The sequence below is a fragment of the Uloborus diversus genome, chromosome 7 (assembly GCF_026930045.1).
Source record: "Uloborus diversus isolate 005 chromosome 7, Udiv.v.3.1, whole genome shotgun sequence".
NCBI lineage: Eukaryota > Metazoa > Arthropoda > Arachnida > Araneae > Uloboridae > Uloborus > Uloborus diversus.
The window spans coordinates 149,499,337-149,525,266 of record NC_072737.1 but is presented as its reverse complement, the minus strand read 5'-3'; the positions used below and the strand labels follow the sequence as shown (position 1 = coordinate 149,525,266).

Below are 25,930 nucleotides of genomic sequence, written 5' to 3'. Positions count from 1 at the left end.
ATAAGACGCTCGAAAGTAGCTGGTGCATTGCAGAGGCCGAAGGGCATCACTTTAAACTGCCATAAGCCTTGTCCAGTTGTAAACGCTGTCTTTTCTCGGTCATCAGGGTGTATCTCAACCTGCCAGTAGCCGCTCTTCAAGTCCAGGGTCGAAAACCACTTGTGTCCGGAAAGAGTGTCCAAGGTGTCGTCTATCCGTGGAAGAGGGTAACTGTCTTTCTTGGTGATTTCATTCAGCCGTCGGTAATCAACACAAAATCTGGTGGAGCCATCTTTCTTTCGGACCAGGAGGATGGGAGACGCCCAAGGACTGGATGAAGGTTCGATTACATCGTTCTCCTTCATCTCTTTCAGGAGGGTCTCAACCTCTTCCTTCTTGGCGAACGGTAGTCGTCTTGGATGCTGTTTAATAGGGGGGTGTTCTCCAGTGTAGATCCTATGCTGCGTTAAATTCGTACGGCCAACATCCTCCGATGTAGATGAAAACAGATGCTTGAAGTCATCCACCAATTGTTCCGCAGCAGTTCTTTGGTCTTTCGTTAATGGTGCACTCCCAATTAACTTCGATGTCAAGGACTCAGAAGACACAGTCTCGGGGGAATTGATTCTTCTAATGATGCAGTTTACTGGAGTACAAGTTGCTAACACTTCACCTTTCCGGATATTCCTTGGCCTTTCACTCACGTTGGCGACTCTCACAGGAATTACATCCTTAGAAAGGTCCACCAGCGTAGATGCTACCAGCACTCCTTTTAGGTTATTGCTTAGGTTAGGGTATTCAATGAGTCCAAATCGAAAACTATTGCTTTCTTCAAGGGAGCCAGGTATTAATGATTCTGACCTTGAGGGAATCGATAAATCTCTTTGGGCTATTATTTGATGAGCGGATTTTACATCACTTTCTGCAGGGAAAACGGCTATGTCTTCTCTCATCGAGTGCAGCTCATTAGTCTTGAAGTCGAGAGTGAAGTCATATTTCTTCAAAAAGTCCAATCCGAGAATGAAGGGGTCCGTGATATTAGCGACGAATGCTGTATGATGGTAGGTGGTATTCCCAAACACTATTTCCAAGTCCACTTTACCGTCAATCTCGATTTTGTCACCTGTCACAGTCTGGAGACTTACGCGTGGCGATGTGCACAGCAGTTTCAATCCAAATTCACGAGCCACATCTGTCCTAACGATTGTCACATTGGCTCCAGTGTCGACAATCAGTTTGCAAGGATTCCCATTTACATGGGCGTAAATGAAAAGTCCATCACTGCCACTACTAGAAGAGGAAATCTGCAGAGCTCTGGTGGTGGTGATTTCCTTCCCTCTCGTAGCTTGGCGAGCCGGACAACTCCTTCGCAGGTGTCCTTCACTACCGCATTTCCAGCACTTCTGCTCTTGTTTCTTTCGGGCTGTTATGCTGCTCAGATGTCTTGCCAAGTCACCGAGTTGTCTCTCGAGTTCAGCGAGGTGGGACGACCTGGAATCAGACTCATCAGATTCCAGAGTTCGGATGGGATGGCGATCCACACAGGTTGCTTGCTGGGCGGCCTCCAACTTCATCACATACACAACAGCAGAATTCAGGTCTTTGACATCCGCCATCCGTAGAGCTTTCTGGATTTCCGGATCTCGAACCCCGTCGATGTAGTAGTTGAGTGCCAGGTTGTCTCGAACATCCGCAGGACAGTCGCAAAAAGCAAAATGAGACAGTCTCTCGATGTCCGCCGCAAGCTCTTGCAGGGTTTCCCCGGTTTTCTGGAAACGAGACTTCAACTGGAGTCGGCTGAAATCTTTCTGGCACTTCTCACCGAAGCGAAGCTCCAACGCAGATGTGAGGGCGGCGAAATCCAGGCGCTGGCCGTCCGGAAGGGTCTGAAGAATGTCCGCTTCGTCACCTCTCAGGAATGCTGCAAGATGGCAGGCCTTGGTAGCAGAGTCCCATCCGTTCGCTTCCGCCACTATCATGAACTGAGTTTTGTAAACCTGCCACGAAGTTTTCCCATCAAATGTGGCAAGTTTAATGGACGGTTGAGCAACCGATGTGGGAGCGCCAAACTGTACAGAGCTGCTTTCCGCGGTCGCCAATCTCCTTTCCACGTCCTTAAAGATCTCTACTTTAAGTAGATGAAATCTTCTATCTTCTTCTTCAAATTTATTTTCTACAGCGTTGAATCGGCTTTCAACGGTGTCAAATTTTTCTTCAATAGCATCAACTGGATGCTCTATGTCATTAAATTTATTTTCCATCACAGTCTTTACCGAAATAAGGTTGTTTTTAATTTCTTCTTGGTTAGACGTTAAGTCCATTTTCAGCACAGTTAAATCGCTTTTTAACTGGTCTTGATTTGCCAACATACTTGCAGTCAGATCACTTTTTAATTGTTCTTGATTAGCCGCCATATTATTTTTTAATTGTTCTTGATTAGCCGCCATATCGTTTTTTAATTGTTCTTGATTAGCCGCCAAACTTTCAGTCAAGTCGCTTTTCACAGCATTAATTGCTTCCAGAAGTTGTTTTAATTGGTCATCCATTGCGCGAGTAATCACCATAAAAACAAAGTCTATAAATTCAAATAGTCTTTATGAAAAAATGTCCAAAGTCACACTTACTCCAAGAAAGTCCAGAAGAAGCCCCACGTTGGGCGCCAAATTGTAACGGATTCGGTGCGACTTCCACTTTCTTGAAATGAAGACACAGTTCTTGATAAAAACACAGGAAATTTATTTACACTATGTACAGGAAAGATCTTCAACAACTGCTAAATTATTCATCAGCAATTAAGCAATTATCACACAACACCGTAAACTCAACGTTTACACACGTATTTACTTCCAAATACGAAAACAACACAGCGAAATGCCTCGCAATAAACAGAGCAAAAATGCTCTCAGTTCGAAATATCAATCGAAACTCCACTGTTTATCCATCGCTAACGGCTTTTATACACCGAAAAGAATTTTCCACAACATTGTTACCTCTTCGCGAAATGCGTAGACCGTTATCAAATTTTATCAATGAAAAGAAAAGAAAATTGGGGGACGTATACTTTAGCCATATGAAAAGGGGTTGTATATTCATTACGGGAAACTATTTACAGGTTACGTTCCTACAATAATTACTATTTACAGGATTTGTAACATTATGATTAAAAAACAAATTTTCATTCTTAAAATCCAATTTTTCCACCAATGAACCTAGAAAATGTTTTTTCCCCATTACCTCAAGATTTCGGGAAATTTTACATCCCTACATATGAACAAAAAATGTTTTCACAAATATGTGGATATAAAAGTAAATGGAAGACAAATTTAATTTTGTATTACTTGATAATTGAAAAAAATAAATAAATAAATAAAATGTTTGCTTGTGTTACAACTATTTTTTTGCAGGGTTCAATATGTGTTAAATATAGAGATGGTGCATGTGAAAATTGTGGAGCCATGGGACATAAAAAGAAAGACTGCTTAGAGGTAATGTAATATTCTGAACATTTGTATTGAAAATCATATCCTTAAATTAATTAATATATACAGGGGTGCCTGCTAAAGGGTCATGGCTCAGAAGATGCCATTTCAATTTTTAGGGGGTTCCAAGGAGTTTATTTTTAAGCAGATTAATTTCTTGGTTAAAGGCTGTGATTGTGTTACAAATTCTGTTGATTCAAATAGATTGCTAAACAATGATGCAAATAAAAACTTTCTTACTGAGGCAAGAAGAAAAATTTTGAAGGCAGATAACTTTGAATTGCAATTCCCGTCTTTTATTGTAAATTGTGGTTTCACAACATAGGTGCAAAACCTTCCATCTCCGGACGGATTTCTGTCTTGGATAACATTTCCGATACAGAGGTCGGGACGGAAAAAAATTTGATGACTTTCTTTCAGTTTTTACTTAAAAAAGAAAAATTGAGTGTTTTAAAAACATGCTTTAATTACTGGACCGTTCCATAACCAAATTTACATCGACATTATCTCGATGTTCCGCCATGGGCTTGTTCTGTTGAAAACGTGCTTTTGGAGGAGTGGCTTTTAGGCTCACGCCGTTTGACTTTTTTTAGGTATGGAATTTTGAAAATAATCACCGCTAATTGAAAATTTAGCCTTTTTGGAACTAATGTCATATACCCCACTCTTGGCAACTTTTTCCTGTTGGCGCCAAGAAAACGATGTATGACAACATATGTCATACATCGTTCTTAGAGATGCTTTTCAGGGGTCTGTCCAGAATTTTTCACAGGGTCCGTTTTTTGTGAAAAATCTAATAATTTTGTGAAAAATGAATTAATTTTGTAAAAAACCAAATAATTTCGCAAAAAAAAAAAAAAAAAAAAAAAAAAAAATTTTGTTAGAACGAAATTTTAGAATTTAGAGATGGCACAAACTGCATCAATTAAACTTAAAGTTGAGTGTTTTCCTCTTCGAGAATATCATTCTGGAGTGTTTTTCTGATATTTGGCGGGGGGGGGGGGAATCGCTCTCTCAACTATCAATATTTATCTGCCGTTCTACATTATGTTAAATTATACTAGAAATATTTCTGTACGGTGTTTAAAATAATTGTAACAAAAAATAAATAAATAAAATAAAATTCAGAATAGGGGGTTCAGCATTTAACTTTTTGACCCAAGACACTCTTAAAAAGCACAGAATTTCATTTAAAACTTATAAATTCTGTGATTTTAACAAAAATAAAAAGATATTTTAATTGCTTACCTCTTAACAAAGTAATAAACATCAAAAATTCGAAAAATTGGATTCCCATAGCAGATGCAAAGAGATCGCAGTTCTCAAAAGTGAAGGCATCAAAAGTACAAAAAAAGACTTGTAAAAGAAATATTTTTGATAAAATTATTTTAATATTGCATTTTAGAGTCCTATGATAAACATTTCATTAATATTTGTGGACGCAGTTGAAGCAATAAATAAATAAATAAATAAAATATAATAAACCATCTATTCAGCATTTTAATTTTTGACTCATAACAGAAAATGGAAATTTGCTTTAAAAACTTGAAATGAGAGTTCTAACAGAAATAAAGAGACTTTTCATTTATTTGCATCCTAATAAAGCGAAGTTAGCTTGAAACAAGAACAAAATATGATTCTCATATCGGATGTTAAAAGATTGCATTTTTCAAAATGTAGACATCTAAAGAAAAAAAAACGGTAATTGAAAGAATTTATTTAAAGTTAATCATCCTTGTTAGCATCGAAAAATCAAAACCCATATAATTTTCTCCCAAAATAACAATTAAACATCCCACAGCACCGCACCCCACACAAATATTGACAAGCTAGTAAAATGATGAGAATATTTTCTAATCAAGTCATTATAAAGGTTCAACGCTAGACGCTAAGTGAGGATAATTTTAAAGTTGGTAACCTTATCTAAAGCGATCATATTTTTTTCCCCACCCTTACTATCCCTTTGCAGTTCTAAGTTCATTTCGCAGATATATATTATTATTGTTTATTAAATCATGAGTGGGGAGAAAAGTGCTCACCAATGCCTTTTCAGAAAAGTTTACAACAACACCGCTGCTAATTAGATGTGATAAAACAAACAATCATTATATTTTTTTGTCAGTAGCAATTATTTGTCGCTTGCAGGAGCATCACAAGAGTGCCGATTTTTTTTTCTCCAAAATTAGCGGATTTTGTATAAGCTGATCCCTCTAATTTGACTTCAAAAAACGTTTCCAAAATTATCGGTTTATACACAGAAATATGCATTATTTAGCTTTCAGATTTGCTCTTTCAATCAACAATTTGTGAAAGATCCGATCTGGTATATCAAAATTTTGTGAAGGGTCCGTTTTATTTGATCCAGATTTTGTGAAAGGTCCGTTTTGTTTGATCAAGATTTTGTGAAAGGTCCATTTTGGTTGATGGGATTTTTGTGAAGGGTCCGTTAACGGACCCAAATATCCTCTGGCCAGACCCCTGCTTTTTTAGCACCAACAGGAAAAATTCAGATAAAAAACATGATCAAAGCTCTTCAGAACACAATATATACAAAAACAACATAAAACCAGAGCCAAAAACATTGCGAATATTTGCTTCAAAAATACCAGAAACTAGAAAGTTTTTGTACAAAGAAAAATTACTAGAAGGTATTTAAAATGCTTAAATTAACAAATTATTATTGCAGCTGACCAAAGAAATATGTACCAATAGAAATGAATGCTGTTTTTCAACATGCATTTCATCGAACAAAAACTTTTCTCATACGCTACTGAAAAAGAGCAAAGTGATTCAATATGCGATGTTTAGCTCAAAATATAACTATTTCAGGCAAAAAAAACAAACAAAAAAAACCGCTTAGTTATTTAAATTTCAATGTATGAAAAGTAAAAATGTCTTGACAGAACATCCCAAACATAAACAATACAAAAATACCATACATTAATTTGCTATCCAGAAATGCTTTCAAAATACCTACCAAAAATATCTACTATATTTTACACAAAATAACACTTCATATTTTTATAAAACGCTAGGGTCAACTTATTTTTAGAAATTCAGTGTCTAAAGGAGGCACGTTTATAAAATATGCCTGAATAAAACTTGACATCGATAAGAATTAACTATTAGAGTAAAATAACAGTACCTACTATTTTTGTAAAATAGATTTACATGCAGTAAAATTGAAGTTAAAAACTACAAGATACCCTCAAGATTTTCTAAAAACATAAGGAATTTTGGAAGTCAGAGGCTTTTTTTTTGAATTCTAAAAAGTGGAACTTACCTTTTTATTGTATAAAATATTAACATATTAAATGATGGCGTCTTACAGAGACACACTTTAAGTTGGATTTAACTTTTAATTAACCGTCAAGTTTGAAGAAACTGGCATTCCTAATATTTATTCATCGAAACACAACTACTGAATTCAAATCAACACATAAAAAGCTTTTCTATAAGGTATATTGCACGAAAAAACAAGAATCTATCCAACATGAAAGGGCTGCAGTAAACAAGTTCGAACAGATCTAAGATTGCCTTCGGGTTGCCAAACACAGGTTAGTCTCGCCAGGGATGCCATGCTTAAAAAATTATCGTCTCATTGGCAAGAAAAATAATTCAATTTTGTGCAAAAAATCGGATGTCGCCAAATGGGGGATATATCACATCTGTACTGCCTTTTTTAGCCTACTTTCCCAGTAAAAGTCAGAAAAAGAAGAAAAAAGCATGAAAGAAGGTTTAATGCATCTTAAAAATATCGTGAAAAACAAAAAAAAGTCAAAAATAAATAAAATAATTAAATAAATATTGAAAAATTAAAAATTGGAAAGTAGGGTATTGAGATGGGGAAAAATGTCTGTCGGTCTGTCTGTCTGTCTGTCTGTCGGTCTGTCTGTCGGTCTGTCTGTCTGTCTGTCGGTCTGTCTGTCTGTCCCCCCCTAATAACTTTTGAATGAATAGTCCGATTCGAACAAACTTTTTTTTGTTCGAAAGATCTCGGCGAGGACACCTCATTCCCATATTTCACTTTTTGATTTGAACTATTTTTTGTTCAATTTTGAACAGTTCAAAAAAACTTAACATTAGCGCCTACGGGGAAATTCAAAGCAATTCCGAACTGTGAGGCGAATTTGCTTCAAACTTTGTAGGAAAAAGCTTTTGATAAAAAACTTTTATATAAGATATCTTTTTGATTTGAACAATTTTCCGTTCAATTTTGAACAGTTCAAACCCCTTAACATTAGCGCCTACGGGGAAACTGAAAGTCAATGTAGATTCCGTACTTGAAGGCGGATTTACTTCAAACAAACTTTGTTGGAAATAGCTCTTGACGACCTACTCCCGACTCCGACTCCGAGAATTTAGGGGGACCTGACACCGACTCTGACTCCTGTTCCCGACAATTAATCAAACTCCGACTCCCCGACTTCGACTCTGACTTCGTAGCTTTGGCAAACATTTATACACGGAGGACAAATGACTGACTCCGATTCTTGGATATTCGACTCCGACTCTTTTATCCCAAAATGAGATTGACTCCGACTCCGACTCCGCTGCTGTGGTTTTAACTGTGAAATAATTATTGTATATATGATTTGTTTTTATTTTCACGCTAAAGTTTTAATTTAGGTATTTAGTTTTCGGTGAATAAACTCGAAAAATATGCGCAGACGATTTTTTTTTTTTGACAATGAAAATTATTTCTTTAAGTTGACATTTTATTGTTTTTTTTTATTTTGGTAAGTGCATTAATTCGTTAAAAAAATTATTTTCGGCAACAGGGGAAAAAGAAACTATTTTTTTTTTATATGATGTATTTATTTTAATGAACTTATTATTATTTTTTCGTTTTGAAAGCTGTTAAAAAAATTTTTTTAATGGAAAGAAGTGTATTAGCTGCTTTGTTTAAAAGGTGCTGCTATTTTATTTGTTCGTTTTTTTTTTTTTTTTTTTGAAGAAAAGTTAGGAATATTTTATTCCTAGAAATCAGCTTAAAATATTAAAAAAAATATGTTTGAAAAAATTTGCAATTTTAGCTATTTTTGAGAATATTGATCAGGTACTAGAAAGTAGTATGGGTATACGGGAAAGTAGGCTCGTCTAGTTCTAGACGGAACTTCTTGTTTCTTAATATTTTTGATCATCCTTTCAATTTTTTTTTCTGCAAACTTTACACCCATAAATGAAAATTATGTGCACTCTTAAAATGTTCTAAATCACCGATTGAGAGTGATTGCTGACAAGATGAAATGTTTACACCACAGCAAAGGGAGTCTACAAACCAGAAAATGTCTCCATGCTGAAGTATTGAAATGCTATTTTGGTTATTTTTGAGTTAAGAGTTAGGGAATCAGGGTTTTTTTTTTCAAAACATTTTCAAAATTGTGGTCTTAAAACTTTAGTTTGTCTTTGGCAATGTGGGGAGGGGAGTTGCTTTTTCAATAGAAAAAGAAATCTTAAGCACAAACTTACACTGCCTTTAGTGAACACAATGAGAGGGGGGTGGGGGTATTCTGCCACCTAGCCCGAAATATTTCCGTTTCTGAAATTTTGAGAGCTCTGTTTTGGGCTATCTTTGGATGATTTAAGGGGGAGGGGTGTAGGAAGCTTCTTTCAAAAAGTTTCTGAAATTAAAGTATTAAAACTTTTAGGAGGTCATATGTCATGTTTATAGGTAAAGGGGGTATTATTCAAGGGAAAAAAATTCAGAAACTGAAGCCTTAAAAGTTTAAATTTAGGACATTTATGGTGAATTCAAAAAAAGGGGTTCGGCAGTTCTCTTCCGAAAATTTTTTGATGCTGCAATATTTAAAACATCACTTTAAGCTGTATTTGAATGCCTTAAGAAGGATGTGATTCAGGGGCCCTGCCTGGGGTAAGGATTCAGTTCCTCTATTTCTTTTTTTAATTAATGAATATTGGAAAGTGCCTCGTTTAAAAAATATATTTACTTCACTGAAGCGGTTTTTTTTTATTGCTAATTTGACCACCTGCTTTCTTAGAAAATAATTCTTTTTCAAATGAAGATGGCGTGGGGAATGGTACCAGTTCATTATCATTAGTCGCCCATACCCTTCCCCCACCTTTCCTTCTTTTCTGGTTTGCTGGCGCTACCTTGGGTAGACTTTCCAATCAGAACTGATTTATGTTGCAAAAGTAAAAATCTTATCTCCCAAGCGATTTTATTGCTGCAATAAAAATGTTTACGATCGGCAAAAAAACTAATGGCGAGGAGCTGCGAACGCTTTTGCAACTAACATTATCCAATGTTGTCTAAAATTGCATTTTTGGAACTTCAATTTCAAAATATTGCCGAAGAAGGTTTCCTGAACTCCATCCCTTTGATAATGCATTCAAAAAGTGTATAAACGTTATGAAAGATGGAGTACAATTTCGTTCAACAAAAAAAATTTTTTTTGATGATACATTTGCTCAGTTAATGTTATTGAATGTTAGCCTTTTATCAATGAAAACACTTTTTAAAGGGTATTTAAAGAGCATTTTTTACCTAATTTATGTCAATTCTTTCTTCTATACAGTATTATAATTTTACTCAAAAATATTTGAGTGAATTAAAATAAATATTTGCTGTTAGAGCTTCAAAGTTGAGTTCTGTGTCTGCTTCTACCTTTTGAGAACTGCCCAACAGTTCAATATTATCTGCTTTGCATGACTTTCCTCTTTTTTCTCTTTTTGCAATCTCATGCCTGAAATAACTTAAGGGAAAAAGTTACATTCTATATTTTTTAAACTAATACACTGCAGTTTTTATTATTAAAAAATAAAAGGTACAGATGTGATACACCCCCCCCCCCCCCCATTTGGCGACATTCGATTTTTTTGCACAAAATTAAAATATTTTTCTCGCCAATGAGGCGATAATTTTTTATGCATGGCATCCCTGGCCAAACTAACCTGTGTTTAGCAACCCGAAGGCAATCTTACAGATCTGTTCAAACTTGTTTACTTGGTTTGTTTGGGTTTCACGCAGGAGAGATACGTGATGTTGTTTCGTGCAATATACCTTACAGGAATGCTTATTTTGTGTTAGTTTTAATTCAGTAGTTGTGTTTTGAAGTAAAAACATTAGAAAATGCCAGTTTCTTCAAACTTGAAGGTTAATTAAAAGTTAACTCCAACGTGGTGTGTATCTGTAACGTGCCATTGTCATATGATGTATTGTTTTAGACTGAGTGTGAATATTTATACCATATAAAAAGGTAAGTTCTTTATTTTAGAATTCAAAAAAAACCCTCGCACTTCCAAAATTCTTTGTTTTTACAAATCCTTGAGGGGTTCTTGTAGTTTTTAACTTTATTTTTACTGTATGTAAATTAATTTTACAGAAATAGTACGGTTATTTTGTTCTAAAAGTTAATTCTTATCGATGCCACGAATTATTTAGACATTCTATTAACGTGCCTCCTTTAGGTACTGAATTTTATGTTAACAATTGAAAGTTCTTTCGGTTGTACTCTTAAAAATGCTGAATTTTATTAATAAATCTGCACAATAATGGTGCATATTTCACACTTAAAACTGTGTCATTATTGTACACTGAACAGAAGGAGCCACCCTTGGGTGTCTCCATGAAAATATACATAACTGTGACCATACTCCGACTGTAATGTATATTAACAGTCGGAGGGATAACGGACCGAGCGGAGCGAGGTCCTGGCGAGCCAGAGGTCTCATAGTACTTTCGTAATGAGACCGAGGCAGGGCCGGCGAGCCAAGGTCTCATTACGAAAGTACTATGAGACCGAGGGCTCGTATCCCGGAGAAATGATGAAAAAAAAATTAATTCATTAATTTTGACTTGTAATTAATACAATAATTTATTTCATTGTATTTTAATATGTTTACAAAAAACCCCGGCCCTGTACATTTTTGAAGCATATATTCGTGATGTTTTTTGTTGTGCTTTTATGTTGTTTTTATATATATTGTGTTCTGAAGTGCTTTGATCATGTTTTTTATCTGATTTTTTCCTGTTGGCGCTAAAAAAGCATCGCTAAGAACGATGTATGACATATGTCATCATACATCGTTTTCTTGGCGACGGTTTCTTGGCGCCAACAGGAAAAAGTCGCCAAGAGTGGGGTATATCACATCAGTTCCAAATAAAATTCTAAACTTTGTTTTCACTTTAAGGACAACTATAACAGTAAATTTAACATTTAGTGAGTCACGAGAAAAAATTATACAGTTGTCTCTCTGTTTAACAACTTTCAAGGGACCACAGAAAATCGTTCTTAAGTAGAAATCGTCCTTAAATAGAATACTTTTAAAACTTAAGTGGACCACCTGGGGATGTAAAAAGCTGTCGTTAAATAGAGCATCGTTAAGCATAGAGCCAACTGTATTAATATGAATTCTGTTTCTCAATTCAATATGGCAAAAGCCTGTATGTTCTTTAATTATAAAATAGCAAAAGTATTTGCTATCTCAGTGTTTAGTGTTTTTAGCAGTATAACACAGAAAACAATGCAGATATTTCACTATTCTTTGTGTTTATTTAAAAATTTATAGATTTAATAAATTTTAGAGGCCTCGCAAAGTAGGTGCAAAATTTTCCCAGCAGTCATTTGCACCAGATGAAATCCTTCCACCTAAACTGATGTTGGACTATGATGGAAAAAGAGATCGTTGGAATGGTTATGATCCTGCTAACTATCAAACGATAGTTGATGAATTTGCTAAAGTGGAAGAGGTACCTTATTGATTGAATCTCTTACCTATATTTTCTTATGTTCTTTTTTCTTATTATTATTTTTAGCTGTGTCTAATTTTGTGACTTTATTATACATTAATGCAAAATCACTACTGGCATTTTTGGTGGTAGAGTCAGAGTTTTATGCACCAAAAATTAATTAAAATATCTATCATATTTTCCCTTAAACTACCAAAGATATGTATTATGCACTAATAATTATTTTAGTTGTAGAAAAGCTGTAGCCTTTAGAATTTAAAAGAAGACCTTAGTAAAAGTTTCACCTTTCCATTTTTGTATGTTATCATTGAGGGAGTAAATGTATATTGAAATAGTAATAATAAATAACATAATCATAATAATAATAGTAATCTGAATTTCTGAATTTCAGAATCTGACAGATTTCCAAACATTGAATTTCAAGCTCTACGAAGGCTTAATTTAATTAATCCTTGTGCTTGGGGCTGTCCATAAATGATGTCACACTTTTTCAACAAATTTGGCCCCCTCCTCTCTTTGCCATAAAGTATCACACTTTACCATACTCCTTCCCCACCACTTGTCACATGTTGCACTGTTTTTCAACAACATATTGTTGTAAAAAGTGAAAAAATGTGTGATGCCACACTTTTTATCACCCCCTTCGTTCCCTTGTCACAAACTGTCACTATTTCACGAACCTGCCGAACTTCTCAAAGTGTAATATGACATCATTTGTGGACAACCCTTTAAAAAGCAACCGTTTTCAAATTTTGCTTGGACTTCTCTTTTTTATTTATTTATTTATTTTTGGTTAAATATTCTATTCCAGTGATTAGTTTTCTTTCCATCGTAAATATAACTCAATTTTTTCAAAAAAACAAAGTATTAAATAAAAATAATAAAGATCTTTACTAATAATAAAGCTGAAGTCTGGATGTCTGGATTTCTCTGTGTTAGGATCTCTGTGACGCACATAGCGCCTAGACCGTTCGGCTGATTTTTATAAAATTTGGCACAAAATTAGTTTGTAGCATAGAAGTGTGGACCTCGAAGCGATTTTTCGAAAATTCAATTTTGTTCTATTTCAATTTTTCAGCAAGGTTGGTACGCCCTTGAAAAACCTTGAAAACTGCTTGAAAAAAGTTCATTTTCAAGTGTTTCAAAACCTTGAAAAAGTTTTAAAACCATGAAAAAGTTTTGAAACCTTGAAAAAGTTTCTTAGTGCTTAAATTATTTCAAAAATCCTCGGATTGTGCTTAAAACTTTTTAAAAAGTTTTTCACTAATGCAATTTTCTGAAGATGCTTTCGATTTGCAACATCGCGAAGCATACAATTTGATTTATACAATTTTGTAAGGTTGAATTTATAAGTACATCATTTTCTTTCTGTCTACTAAAATAACTAAGGTATGTAACAGGGATGATTGTGTTTTGGTTATTCACTGGAAATTCAGTACTGTTTGTTATGATTTCACCTCCCTTCCAATTTTCCCCCTTTACCTCAAATGTTCAAAATTACTACTTTTGTTGGGTTGTGGGCACTTGGAACAGCTTACCAGAAGAGGCTGTAATCAGCAAAGGGGTAGATAGCTTAAGGAGGATTATTGATCTTCATTGGGGTCTAATAAATTGACTAGGACCAGCCTAACTAGGCCCATTGCTTGTTGCTGGTTATCAACAGGCACTGGGCCTGGTATCCATCTGTACAATATTTTGACTTCATAAATTATTTTAACATAAGAAATGAATTGTATGTATCGCAAAAGTAATTTTTATACACATGTATATTTGAGTAACAGGGGTCTTAGTTTCAAAAATTATCCCCTCTCCCCATTAGCTCTTTGAAACTTACAGGTGATTTTTTATGAAATCGCAGTCGCACCCGAATACTATCACTTCCCTAAATTTAAATTATAATTTCAAAAATAACCCTTTTGTTTCCAAAATAAAACTACTTTTGTCATAATGTATGTCAATTTCTTGTGAATCTTTTCAATTTGAAAATATGGTTCTATGAATCTGAAGTTGCACATTTATTGGCAGTAAAGCAGGTATTGACAGTAAAAGCAAGTATTCAGTAAAAGCAGGCTCAATAGACTTAATAGGCTTAATATGTATAGTGTGGGGCAAAGGAGAGTCAGAGGGGACATGATTCAGTTTGTTTAAATTTATCAAACTGAAAGATGTTAACGGATTAAATTTTTGTAGAGAAAGCAGGACAAGGGGTCATTGTTTTCAGCTATTCAAATCTCAGGCTAACCTGGAAATAAGGAAAAATTACTTTTTAGTAGGGATGTGGGCACTTGGAACAGCTTACTGGAAGAGGTGGTAATGAGCAAAGGGGTGGATAGCTTTAAAGGGCTATTGATTTTCATTGGGGACTTATAAACTGACCAGGAAAAGCCTAGCCGGGCCCAGAGCCTGTTGCTAGTCATCACATTTCAATTTGTATCAGTTTACATTCAGAGTATTTGTCAATTCTTAAGCAGCCTTTGCGAATTTTGAGGTGTGGACCTTCATAAAATGTTATCTTTCTTACTATTTTTTAAATTTACTTGAGGACAGTTAAAATGCCTTATTGCCTCAACAACTAATAAATGCAAGTACAGTAAACTCCCGATTATGCGCGGAATTGGGTGGCACAAGTGCCGCGGATAATAAAAATCGCGAATAACCGCAAAAAGACTAAAATGGGGGACAAATCAGGTAAAAATTGTCCTATCTCAAATTCTTAACTGTGTATTGATGCATAACAATTTCTGCAAACAGTGAAAATATATATAGAGTACAGTACAAATGTTTTGTATTTTTGCACAACCGAACTTAACATCAATAACAAACAAGTGTATGTACGATGAAGAACGCACAAAAAAATAATAATAATAATAAAATTAAATCAATCAATCAAGCAAAAACAACTGAGTGTAAATTTAAAATTTTTCAAAAAAAAAAAAAAACAGCCACTGGTATTCGCTTTTTACTGCGAAAATACATGTTCGTGATTGTTGATTGATTCGCGGATAATCCGCCCCGCGGATAAACCGCTCGCGGATAATCGAGAGTCTACTGTAATTGATTTATATGAATACTAATAAATAATTTGCGAACCTCGTATTTGTGAAATTAATAGTGCAACCAGAAAGTACCTTCTAAGTAATGTTTTTGATCCTAACTGCCCTTATATCTGTATAAACCACTATCAATATTGGAAATAAATGTTGAAACCAGGGGAGGGAGGCGGGGTTGACTTCAAAACCTCCTCTCTAGCTATTCCATTAAATTTAGGTATTTTGGTTTCATCCCTTAAATGTTAAAATCATTCATAAAAAGTTTTTTTTTTAAATATACTAAAATGATAATTTTAGTATAACTAATATTATCATTTTAGTATATTATAACTAATTAATGATAACTTTTTTTTAAATATACTTTTATACTATTCTATAAAATGTAATTCTTTGAATGTGAAGATTGCAAAATTAAACCTCATGGGACCTGCTCCTCTTTATGACCAAGCTTTTCAGACCTTTGCAGAAAAACTTTCGACACTGTTGTAGATCTTTTTTTTTTTTTCAAGAGTCTCTTGCCGTAGAAAAGACAATTTTGTTTTCCTTTACTTTTTTACGTTACTACCTATTATTTATATGTGTGTATTTGCATTAAATGAAATCTGAATACAATATTTTTAGTGCACATTTATGATATTGCCTTCAAAAAAAATTTTTTTGCCTTGTTAAGGCAAGTTTTTTCTTCCTAAAGGGTATAAACCCTGTTTAAGAACATTTTCTCGAGCAAAATTATCATAAGATGAACGAGTAAATTACCAAGTTATCATAACGTGGAACTGTAACATGAGCAAGCCAATTGGCGAGAAATTTACCATACATTATTTGTAAATATGCAGGCGAACCAAAAGATCTTTCAATTTTCTACTATGGGCAAAGCAGCGCGGGTAGAACTAGTAAATAATAAAAAAATAAAATTTGAAAAATCATCAAGAAACAAATCAGTGAATTGAATGTATGCAAAATTAAGTTTGCTTTATTGGATATGTTTATGATTTAATGAGCAAATAGAAAGTACTTTGTACTCTCTAAAATTGTTTACTTATTACTGTTATTTTTTAAAATTTATTTTTAATTAGTATTGTTATTATTACTATTATTATTGCTTTATTCATTGTAAATGACTCAAAATACGTAAGCAATTTAAAAAATCTAAAATAAGGTCCTTTAGTATAAATTAATTTCATTTCAATGGTTAATTCTATTTCAACTCTGAGTTTTCATGGAACTTTAAAATTATTTTAATGTATTTAAGAATAGTTTGTAATTTCAATGACTTAGACTTTTATATTGTTAAAGGTACAATTTATATTTTTACTACAATCTTCCAGGCAAAACGTTTGTTGAAAGAAGAAAAATTAAAAGAAGATTACATGACTGGGGAAACAAATCAAAGTAAAGAGCAGGTATTAAATTTATTTCCTTTTTTTATTTTTCTATTAATATATTTTATTTTAAGAGGTTTTTCTTTTTTATTATACTACACAAATTCACTTAAACTTGATTTTTGTCTATAAAATTTTCATGCTATACTTAGAGCTTTTTTTTTTTTTTTTTTTTTTTTTTTTTTTTTTTTTTTTTTTTTTTGAGGAAGAAATCATTTGAAGAACTGGCTGTGTGTTAAGTACATGGTAGCCATTCTTTTAAATAATTTTGTATTGTATTATTGCTGTCAACAGCTTTTCTCTCTTTTGTTTTATCACTGAGCTGGTGCTTTATAGTAATTGGTTCAGTGTTTATGTACTTTTTTGTTTTGTATTTTACTTGAATTTATTAGCAGAGTGTTTTTTTTTTTTCAGTAATACATTTCCTTATCATCTTTGTTAGGGTGGAGATGCTGACTTAGATGACGATGATGATGAAGAGAAATATGCAGATAATGCAGACATGCCTGGTACAAAAGTGGACAGCAAACAAAGGATAACTGTGAGAAATCTGAGAATCCGAGAAGACACAGCAAAAGTAATCTCATTTTTTAAAATGTTTCTTAGTCATTTTTCTCTTTAAAGACAAAATTTTACTATTCATTTGCTATCTATACTCAAAAAAGAAGACCTCCTTTATTAAAATGCAGGGTGGTGACAGATCAGGGAAAAGTCAGGGAACTTAATCACTCAGGGAAATATCAGGGAATTTTGAAAAAATAACAACAATTCAGGGAAAATTTATCAAATGAAGAAAAAAAAATTTCGCTTTGATTTCCTATGAATTTTCTGCCAAGTATTTGATTTAAAAAAGTAAAATTAATGCGGTGCGATTATACAGTGCTGCACATTTGTGCATCTTTTTTCCTCAAGGTCAAAGTATTCAATCTTAGAATGAGCTTCCTAAGATTGCTTCTGTGTCTGTAAAGTTGTTTATTTTACCCAGCTTGAATTTTCCTTCATGCATTCCATGCTATGTAAAATAAAGAACCCTACAGGCAAAGAAGAAGCCGTCATTTATGACTGCTCCCTTGCTTTTTTTTCAGACTTAAAAACTCTTTTATTTTAAAACCATATGCATTTTGAAATTGATGATTGTTTTTGCATTTCAATGTTGTTTGTTACTAAAGTAATCTAAGATTTTTTTCTGACAACTAATGAAATCATTTGAAATTGTGTTGTGTACATAAGTAAATATTTTTATTATTTTTTAATAGTTAAAATGCTGTATTAATTCATTAAAACATAAGTTCTTGATTAGAGATTAGATCAATATGATTGGTTGTTGAAAGATTTCAATTTGTTTTACATAAATTTGTTGATTCTGTAGTGTGCAGGTAAAGGGCAGAAACTGCACATTTTTCTTTCTTTCTTTTTTTTTTTTTGCATTTTTGTCATCTATGGTACGTTACCTTTGCCGTACATACTTGTTTATTTGATTTCCGCTAAAAAGAAGCACGAAAACCCCGTCTTTTTCCAACATTTTCCTATTTTCAGCATCCACCACATATTTCTTCAAACACCTTGAAAACTCATTTCTGCAGATACTGCTGTTTACCTGCACCCGGCAGTATTATTTACGTTAGTAAAACTACATGATTTCCATACTTTAACTATCACTTGTTTGTTATTCTTGCATCAACAATTATACTACTTGAAAATTCAGTTCAAGATTATTTCCATTTAAATTTTTTAGTTTCATCATGATTAAAAAAGTTTTTAAGAGTGGGGGGGGGGGGGGGGGGTAAAAATTTCTGAGAATTCTTACGTTAACTGGTATAACTTATGGTTCCTGGACATAAAGTATTTGTTTTAAATTTCCTACAATATTTCTCTGTCAATAATTTAATGTACAATTTTTACCAAAAAAAAAAAAAAGCATCTTTTCAAAATATATATTTTTAATTACAGCTTAAACCATTTTAAACACTGCATTTTAGTTAATATGCAATGCTTTTCAAGTAGGGCAAAGAAAGAAATCCATTATCATTGGTAACATAAATCAGGGAAATTTCGTGAACTTAATCAAGGAAATCGGGGAAAAGTCAGGGAACTTTTTTTTCCAGTTCCTGTCGCCACCTTGAAATAGAAGTGGCTTGGTGTATGCGTGCAACAATTGCTGTAGTTTGAAACACTCGGATATCCGAGCCAAGTTGGTACAGTGCAACCTCATTTATCTAGACTAATTGGGATCAAAGGAAATCCGGGTAATAAGGGTAATAAGTAAACAAGTCCTTAACTAAGCCAGTGGTTGGAAGAACTACATTCTTTTAGTAGCAAACTACAACTACTTTATTACAAATGTAGTTAACTACAACTACTTTTTTTTAAAGTGTAGCAACCACAAACTAATTTTGAAATGTAGCGGCTATTTCTCTGCTTAAAATAATAATAATAATAATGAACAAATGAAAAGCATACACGCACTCCAATTGAGTATTGATTGAAAACATTTGAAAAGTGATGTTTAGATAAATGAATTAGCTCATTTGAACATATATTTTCTTTTTTATCAATTTGTCATTTTAAATCATTTCTCAAAAGATTTTAGCAAATGTTTTTAATCCTTTCTTGACAGCAAACATTTTATTCAAGAAGTGAAACTCTGCTGCTTGAAAATGTAAATAGTTGCTGTCATAATTTGAGTTAAATTATACATAGACATTAGGGTGGTCCTTATTTATATGGGGAAAAAAATTTCGGAATTCAACAAGTGACGCCCCCTAGTTTTGTGACACTATAATAAAAAGTAATCGGTGCAAAATTTGAACTCGATCGGTCAATAATAACACGTGCCCCTAGGACGTTGAACTTTAACACTTTTGATAATTTTCCCACAAATCTTCGAGTTTTTACTTCAGACCCCGTACATCGATTCTCCTATGTTTGCAAAATATTTTTACAGCGATGTAGCACTAAAATTAATCTTTTTCATTATTTCATATCGTCTAAAAATTTTACATTAAATAAGAATGAAATATTGCTTTAGAAACTTTACCTTAATCGTACGCTTTTCTCAATGTATCTCAATCGTGTGAATTTTTTTCCCGATAGTCTTGGAGTGTCTGTAAAAGACTAAATTGCTTTTGTAACTTATATTTGGTAGATTGATTGTGAAATTCTTCGATTAATTGTGCTCCTCTTTCAGTTGTATCATTCACAACTTTCAGCATTTTAACGATATCTCTTCCCTTTAAATAGCTTCCTTCATTTTGACATGAATCAGGATCAAATAGGAAAACATCTTTTGGTGTTTGTAACTTATCAAACAGTTTTATTGACTTGTAATTGATTCTATAAAGAGGAAGATCTTTACTAAGAAAGTATTCCAAATCATCTACTGTTATTTGAAATTTTTTATACAGTCATCAGACACGTCTTCCTATTCAGCAAGCATTTTTTGAAGTAGTCTTTTCCTTATCTTCAAAGTTAATTCCTTCATCCAATATGGACAAAGCTACTAGTTCATCCCCTAAGTACCATAAGTGATTTATGAATTTTTCAATCACTGCTTCTGCTGCATGTTTGTCATCATTTTGTATGCTGCAGGTTTTTGAGACACTAGACTTTATATTAATTTAAAAGGCCTAGAATGGGTGGGTTGCTGCGAAAAACTATATCATCATACAACATTTAACTGTGTACGGGTATGTAGTGTCTTCATGTAGTGTCAATTTAAATTGCTTCCTAAATATATAAATTTTCAAACAAGAAATTCCTTTTGCCACCCCTCTGGGTCAGAGATAAGCTCCAGGTTGCCGAAAACATATCCCTGTAGGAGGGAAGACATCACCAAGAAATATTATTACACGTTATGAGAATTCTCTGTAATATTTCTTAATTCCGCTTTCTATGAACAATAATATGTCATCAAATTCTTCTTTTAGAATGTAAATGGTATGTAAAATTTTTGAATTTTGAAGCACTTAAATAATGGAATATCGAGTCTAGAACTAAGAAAGGCAAGAACTTCTTTAAAGACACTCTGCAGTACGATTTCAAGTGCATGATGATAGCAATACAAATGCGATATATCACCGTTCAGCTTTTGCTCTAAAAAATTACCTGCACAATTTATACGATTGATATTGTAAGCTGCTATATAAAAACACTACAGCTTGAACAGTTAGCAATAAAGAGCAATCTTCTAAGATATCATATACAGCTGAAGAAATATCTCAGAAATTCTGAGTAGCTGTCCAACATTGGAACCTGAAGCTATCATAGTAAGCCTATCGGCATTTTTTTTTCCAGTTACATCTGGATGTAGCTTTGTATCTCAGGGAATAACTAAAAAATCTAAATTTAAATTCATGAAATCTGATTTTAACCTCTTGAAGATTTTCTCTTGCTCTCTTAAGGGATGTACAATTGTCATAAGGTTATTTGAATTTAAATTTACTGCATCTACATAATCTGTTAATAAATGAGCAGCATCTTTGTTCCTAATATGGCATTTGTCTAATATTGATGAAATGCGAGCAGATCTCAATAGTTGTCAAGCTTTTTTGCATTGTGGTAGATCAGATATAGAAAAAAGGTTCAGCAGGTTAGGATAGATACCCATTTCGGTTTTTAAATCTTGTGAATTGCAAGAGGCATTTGATGATAATAAAGGACTATGTACTGAAATAGAAGACAGTTTAAAGTATAGATTTTTACATTATTCCGATCTGGAATTTTTTTAAATTTATATTTTAGATATGGAAAATAGAGTTTATTTTTATAGTAGGGTAATCGAGGATTTTTCAAAATTTAAATTATAAGAATGCATAAACATTTAAGTATATAACGAAAGAACAGGGAATTAAAATATAATTGTCATTACTTATATTTATAGCATGGAAACCTAGTGACCCTATTTGCCACACCTATTACATACACAGAAAATTTTCTAAATCAACACCCCCAAAGGCTGGAGGAGGCAATTTGTTGTTGCCAAAAATCATTCATTAATGGCCTAGGCCATTCATTAATGGCCTTTAGAATCCCTTGTGTCCATCTTGGTGGAAAGAAATGTTCCCCTGCCACTTGGTTTGAAACGAGCGCGAATAGCGGTATGCCTGTCCCAAAGTCATTGGTGTACATGTACCAGGGGCGTAGCTAAGGGGGGGTTTTTTTGGGGACAAACCCCCCCCCCCCGAAAAGTTAGTCTCAAAAAAAAAGAGAAAAAGAAGAGAGAAGAGAAAGAAAAAAAAAAGAAGAAAAGGAAAAAATTCCAAGCGATTACACACACATATATATATATACATATATATATATATATATATATATATATATATATATATATATATATATATATATATTATATATATATATATATACATATATATACACATATATATATATATATATATATATATATATATATATATATATATATATATATATATATATATATACACATATATATATATATATATATATATATATATATATATATATATATATATATATATATATATATATATATATACACACACATATATATATATATATATATATATATATATATATATATATATATATATAGAGAGAGAGAGAGAGAGAGAGAGAGAGATATGTATAAAAGAAGTAACCCCCCCCCCCCCCCCCCGAAAGTCGGGTCTAGCTACGCCACTGACATGTACCCTATGTAATATGTAAAATTTTACAGAATGAAAGTGAGATAATGGTTGGTCTGGAAGTAGCAACATCTGTTGAGGTTCGAAATTACTTTAAAAATGAAACCTAGGAATATTTTTACATAAAAATGAGAAAATCCACAATTTTTTCTTTAAAACTCAAAAAAAGGGGGCCCTAGGGGCACGTGTTAATATTCATGGATTGACTTAAAATTTTGCATGGATCATTTATTTGTATAATGGAACAAATTGAGGGGGCGTCGTGTAAAATATCTACAACTTCAAAAATAAGGACCACCCTAATAGTCATACATATACAAAGTCCTGATTAAATGATAAAAAACATTTTTTAAACAGAAGAGTAAAGCTTTACTTTTTATTGTAGGATTTAAATTTTATAAATACCGTTGACTCCCGATTATCCGGACTCCATACTATCCGGCCTAGTGAAGAATAATAAAGTAAGAAAAATCAACGTCAAAAAAAGCACAAATTGCCGATTACGGCAGACACGTGTTTCAGCGTTTCAAGGAATTTTCCTTCCTTGCGGTTCACGGTTATTGACATTTTCTTGTTGTTGAAGCTTTGGCTTAATCTTTGTCTAGTTGAGTTCTTTCTTTCTGGATCTCTTTCTTACCTCAGAGAAAGTTCTTGGCCTTTGCTTGCATTCCTATTGGTTCCTTATCGGTTTATAATTTTCTCATTGGCGTTTGGCTAATCCGCTATTTTTATCTTTTAAGCTGCATGCTTATCTGCTCTTGTCTTTTGTTGGATGTCTTTTCATCCATAAACTCATTACTTTTTGCATTGAAAAAGGCGTTCCCTGAAACACCAAAACACGTGTCTGCTGTAATTGGCAATTTGTACTTTTTTGACATTGTTTTTTCTTACTTTACTGTTCAGCACAAAGGTATTTATTTATCTTTGTGAAGAATGTTTGAAATCGGTCATTTGTAAACTAGTCATGGAAGTGCATGGGGAAAATAAAGAATACTAAAATGTTTTTCTTTTTCTACTCCTGCCCACAACCTCCATGCATTCTGATCCCCCAATAACACACCCAATAATGTAACAGCTCTTAGCCAACCAATGGATCAGGGTGTGCTTCAAATGCTAAAGAGAAGGTATTGCCAGCTATTTCTAAAATCGTTGATATCAGCAATTGAAAATGATGAAGATTACTTAATTACTTTCAAGAAAATTGACATTCTAGATGTTATAATATGGGTGGCTGTAGCCAGGGCCGGATTTGGAAGTGTAGAGGCCCCAGGGCAACGAAAGAGTGGAGGCCATTAATCAGGGTTCAAAAAGATCATATTTTCGAAAGTACCCAATACTTTAATGTACAGTCGAATCCCGACTTAGGCGAGGGATGCGTTCCAAGACTCCTCCCGTAAGTCGAAATTTCGCGTTGTGAAAAATTGTTGTGTCATATGATTTTTTTTATCAACATACCCAATCATTTTAGACATTTAAACACGTTTTAAACTATTTTTGATCATTTGTTAACTATATATTACCGTTTCTTACATAAAGAGCTGAATTTTTACCTTATTTTTTTTTTAAAGTTGCATTATTCAACATAAAATACTGTTACGATACACAAAATCAATGATCAATGGGAGAGAGATATATATAAATAAAACAGTACGGAATGTACAGTATGCAGTAATAATAAAGCACTGCTCTGCAGTAGTACTATACAGTAGATACAATAAGTTACATTTATAACTTAAAAATTGAAGATGATTTATCCTGCGCAATCTGATCGTCATTCTAATATATTTTCAAATACAGTAGCTTCGCAATTGCTTTTATAACATTTACATCCATGGTAATACCCCTCTGGGACCCCCTGGACTTATACAGATTGCCTTCTCTTGACTTTTAATTATACGTATGAAAGATTCACCCATCTACATAATTGCCGTGCTACCTTTGACCCACTTTCTAGTTGTTCAAGCTTATCAAAAATCTTTACCTTTTCTTAAATTGTTGCTTTTGGTTTTTGTTTCCGTCTTCAAACTTTACATGAAACAGTGTGCCTAGGTGCCACAATATTTCATCACCTTTCATATTCAGAATATAGCCATTGTGAATGAAAAATGGGGAGTGGTAAAACATACACACTGACAATGTTATGTTTATAGTGCGGTGTGTGGGAACTTGCACAGTCAGTGATGATGAAAGGATGAAAGTACGTTCACGAATTAGTGTTTAGTGGTCAATAACAAAACCGAAACTTAGCATCACAATTCCTTTCGAAATATTTTCGAGTTGAGAGCGAAAAATTCGATTTAGCTCTAACATTCATTGCTCCGGAAAAACTCGCGTTATAGCCATTTCGCGTAAGTCGGATCGCGTTGTAGCGGGAGTCGACTGTATATCCGAATATTTTGATATATATATGTATATATCGGATATTTTCGATCAGCCTTTTGATAGTAAATACATCAACTGACCCGTGAAAGTTAGGATATTTTGTAAAAAATTTATTGTGGGGTCCCCTTTGTTGTGGAGGCCCCAGGGGGCAGCAACCCGGCCTGCCCTCCCCTAAATCCGGCCCTGACTGAAGCATGGGCTGAAGTTCCAAGCTTGTCACTTTAAAAATCTTTGAACAATTTATTAGACAATAGGGATGAACTTTATGAGGCCGAATCTGAATTAAAGGAAGGAAGCAAAAAGCTCGTTTCATTGCGTAAAAAAATACCAGAATGCGACTGTGTCAGTGTGGAGGATGTCACAGAATGATGGAAAGTGACGAAGCTCATGAAATGACAGATGATGACATCTTAGAAACAATCGTGCAAGAAAAAACACCAGAAGAAGAGGAGGAGAAGATCACAGAAAATCTCATCCCAAACTCAGAAGGATTTAAAATGGTTGAGACAGCTCTTTAGTATACATGTATAAGTCAGCAAGAGGAAGTAACTCCAGCGGATATAATTTGCTTGCTTAAGTGGAGAGACCTTGCTTCTCGTGAAAGGGCTGAAAAGCAAAAACAGTCCTCCATCAAGGACTTTTTCTCAAAATGAAAATTGAATACGTATCTATTAAATAAAACAGTAAGTACTACTTCTGTTTTTGTTATTTATCCAAAATATGTAATTGCACGTGTTTTAAATTAAGTAAAGGATGGAGTTAGAAGATTGAACTCCGTCCTATCCGGATTTTTTGTTATCTGGACTGCCAATCATATTAGTCCGGATAATCAGGAGTCTACTGTACTTGTATTTTGTGGGAACGAATTAATAATTTAGAACTTCAAGTTAGGGGTCCAAAACAGGATATCACAAACTTTCTTACTCCACTGATAAAATGAAATAAAAATGTTTTTTCAATCCTACCTAAAAATCTCAAAAACTAATAATTAATAATTGACTTTTATTGTGTTAATATATCAACACGCAATCACTAAAAATGCAAAAATGAAGAAATATGAAAAACTAAAGTGGCACCACTGTTTATTATTAAATACTAATGAGCAGGCTATCCCGAATATAAAACATCACTAAGAATGCATAACTTACTTCAATGTGCAATTTTAAATTATGTGCAGATGACATTTATCCCAAAAACTTTTTGCTTGACCAGCAAAGTTGGCATGAAACGAAAAAAATTCGTTTTCATACTTTTCTATAACATAAACATTTATTATAAACCA

The 25,930-nt window shown here is 33.4% G+C and overlaps 1 protein-coding gene across 1 annotated transcript in view; it reads left to right on the top strand.

Moving 5' to 3' along the window:
* The window catches only part of LOC129226625 (pre-mRNA-splicing factor SLU7-like), a gene marked incomplete at its 5' end in the record, with an annotated part of 53,931 nt that overhangs the window by 9,689 nt on the left and 18,312 nt on the right, over positions 1-25,930 (top strand). The window contains 4 exon segments of the mRNA XM_054861256.1: positions 3,384-3,464; positions 12,007-12,171; positions 16,550-16,624; positions 17,046-17,180. Of these exon segments, the coding sequence (XP_054717231.1) occupies positions 3,384-3,464; positions 12,007-12,171; positions 16,550-16,624; positions 17,046-17,180 (456 nt within the window).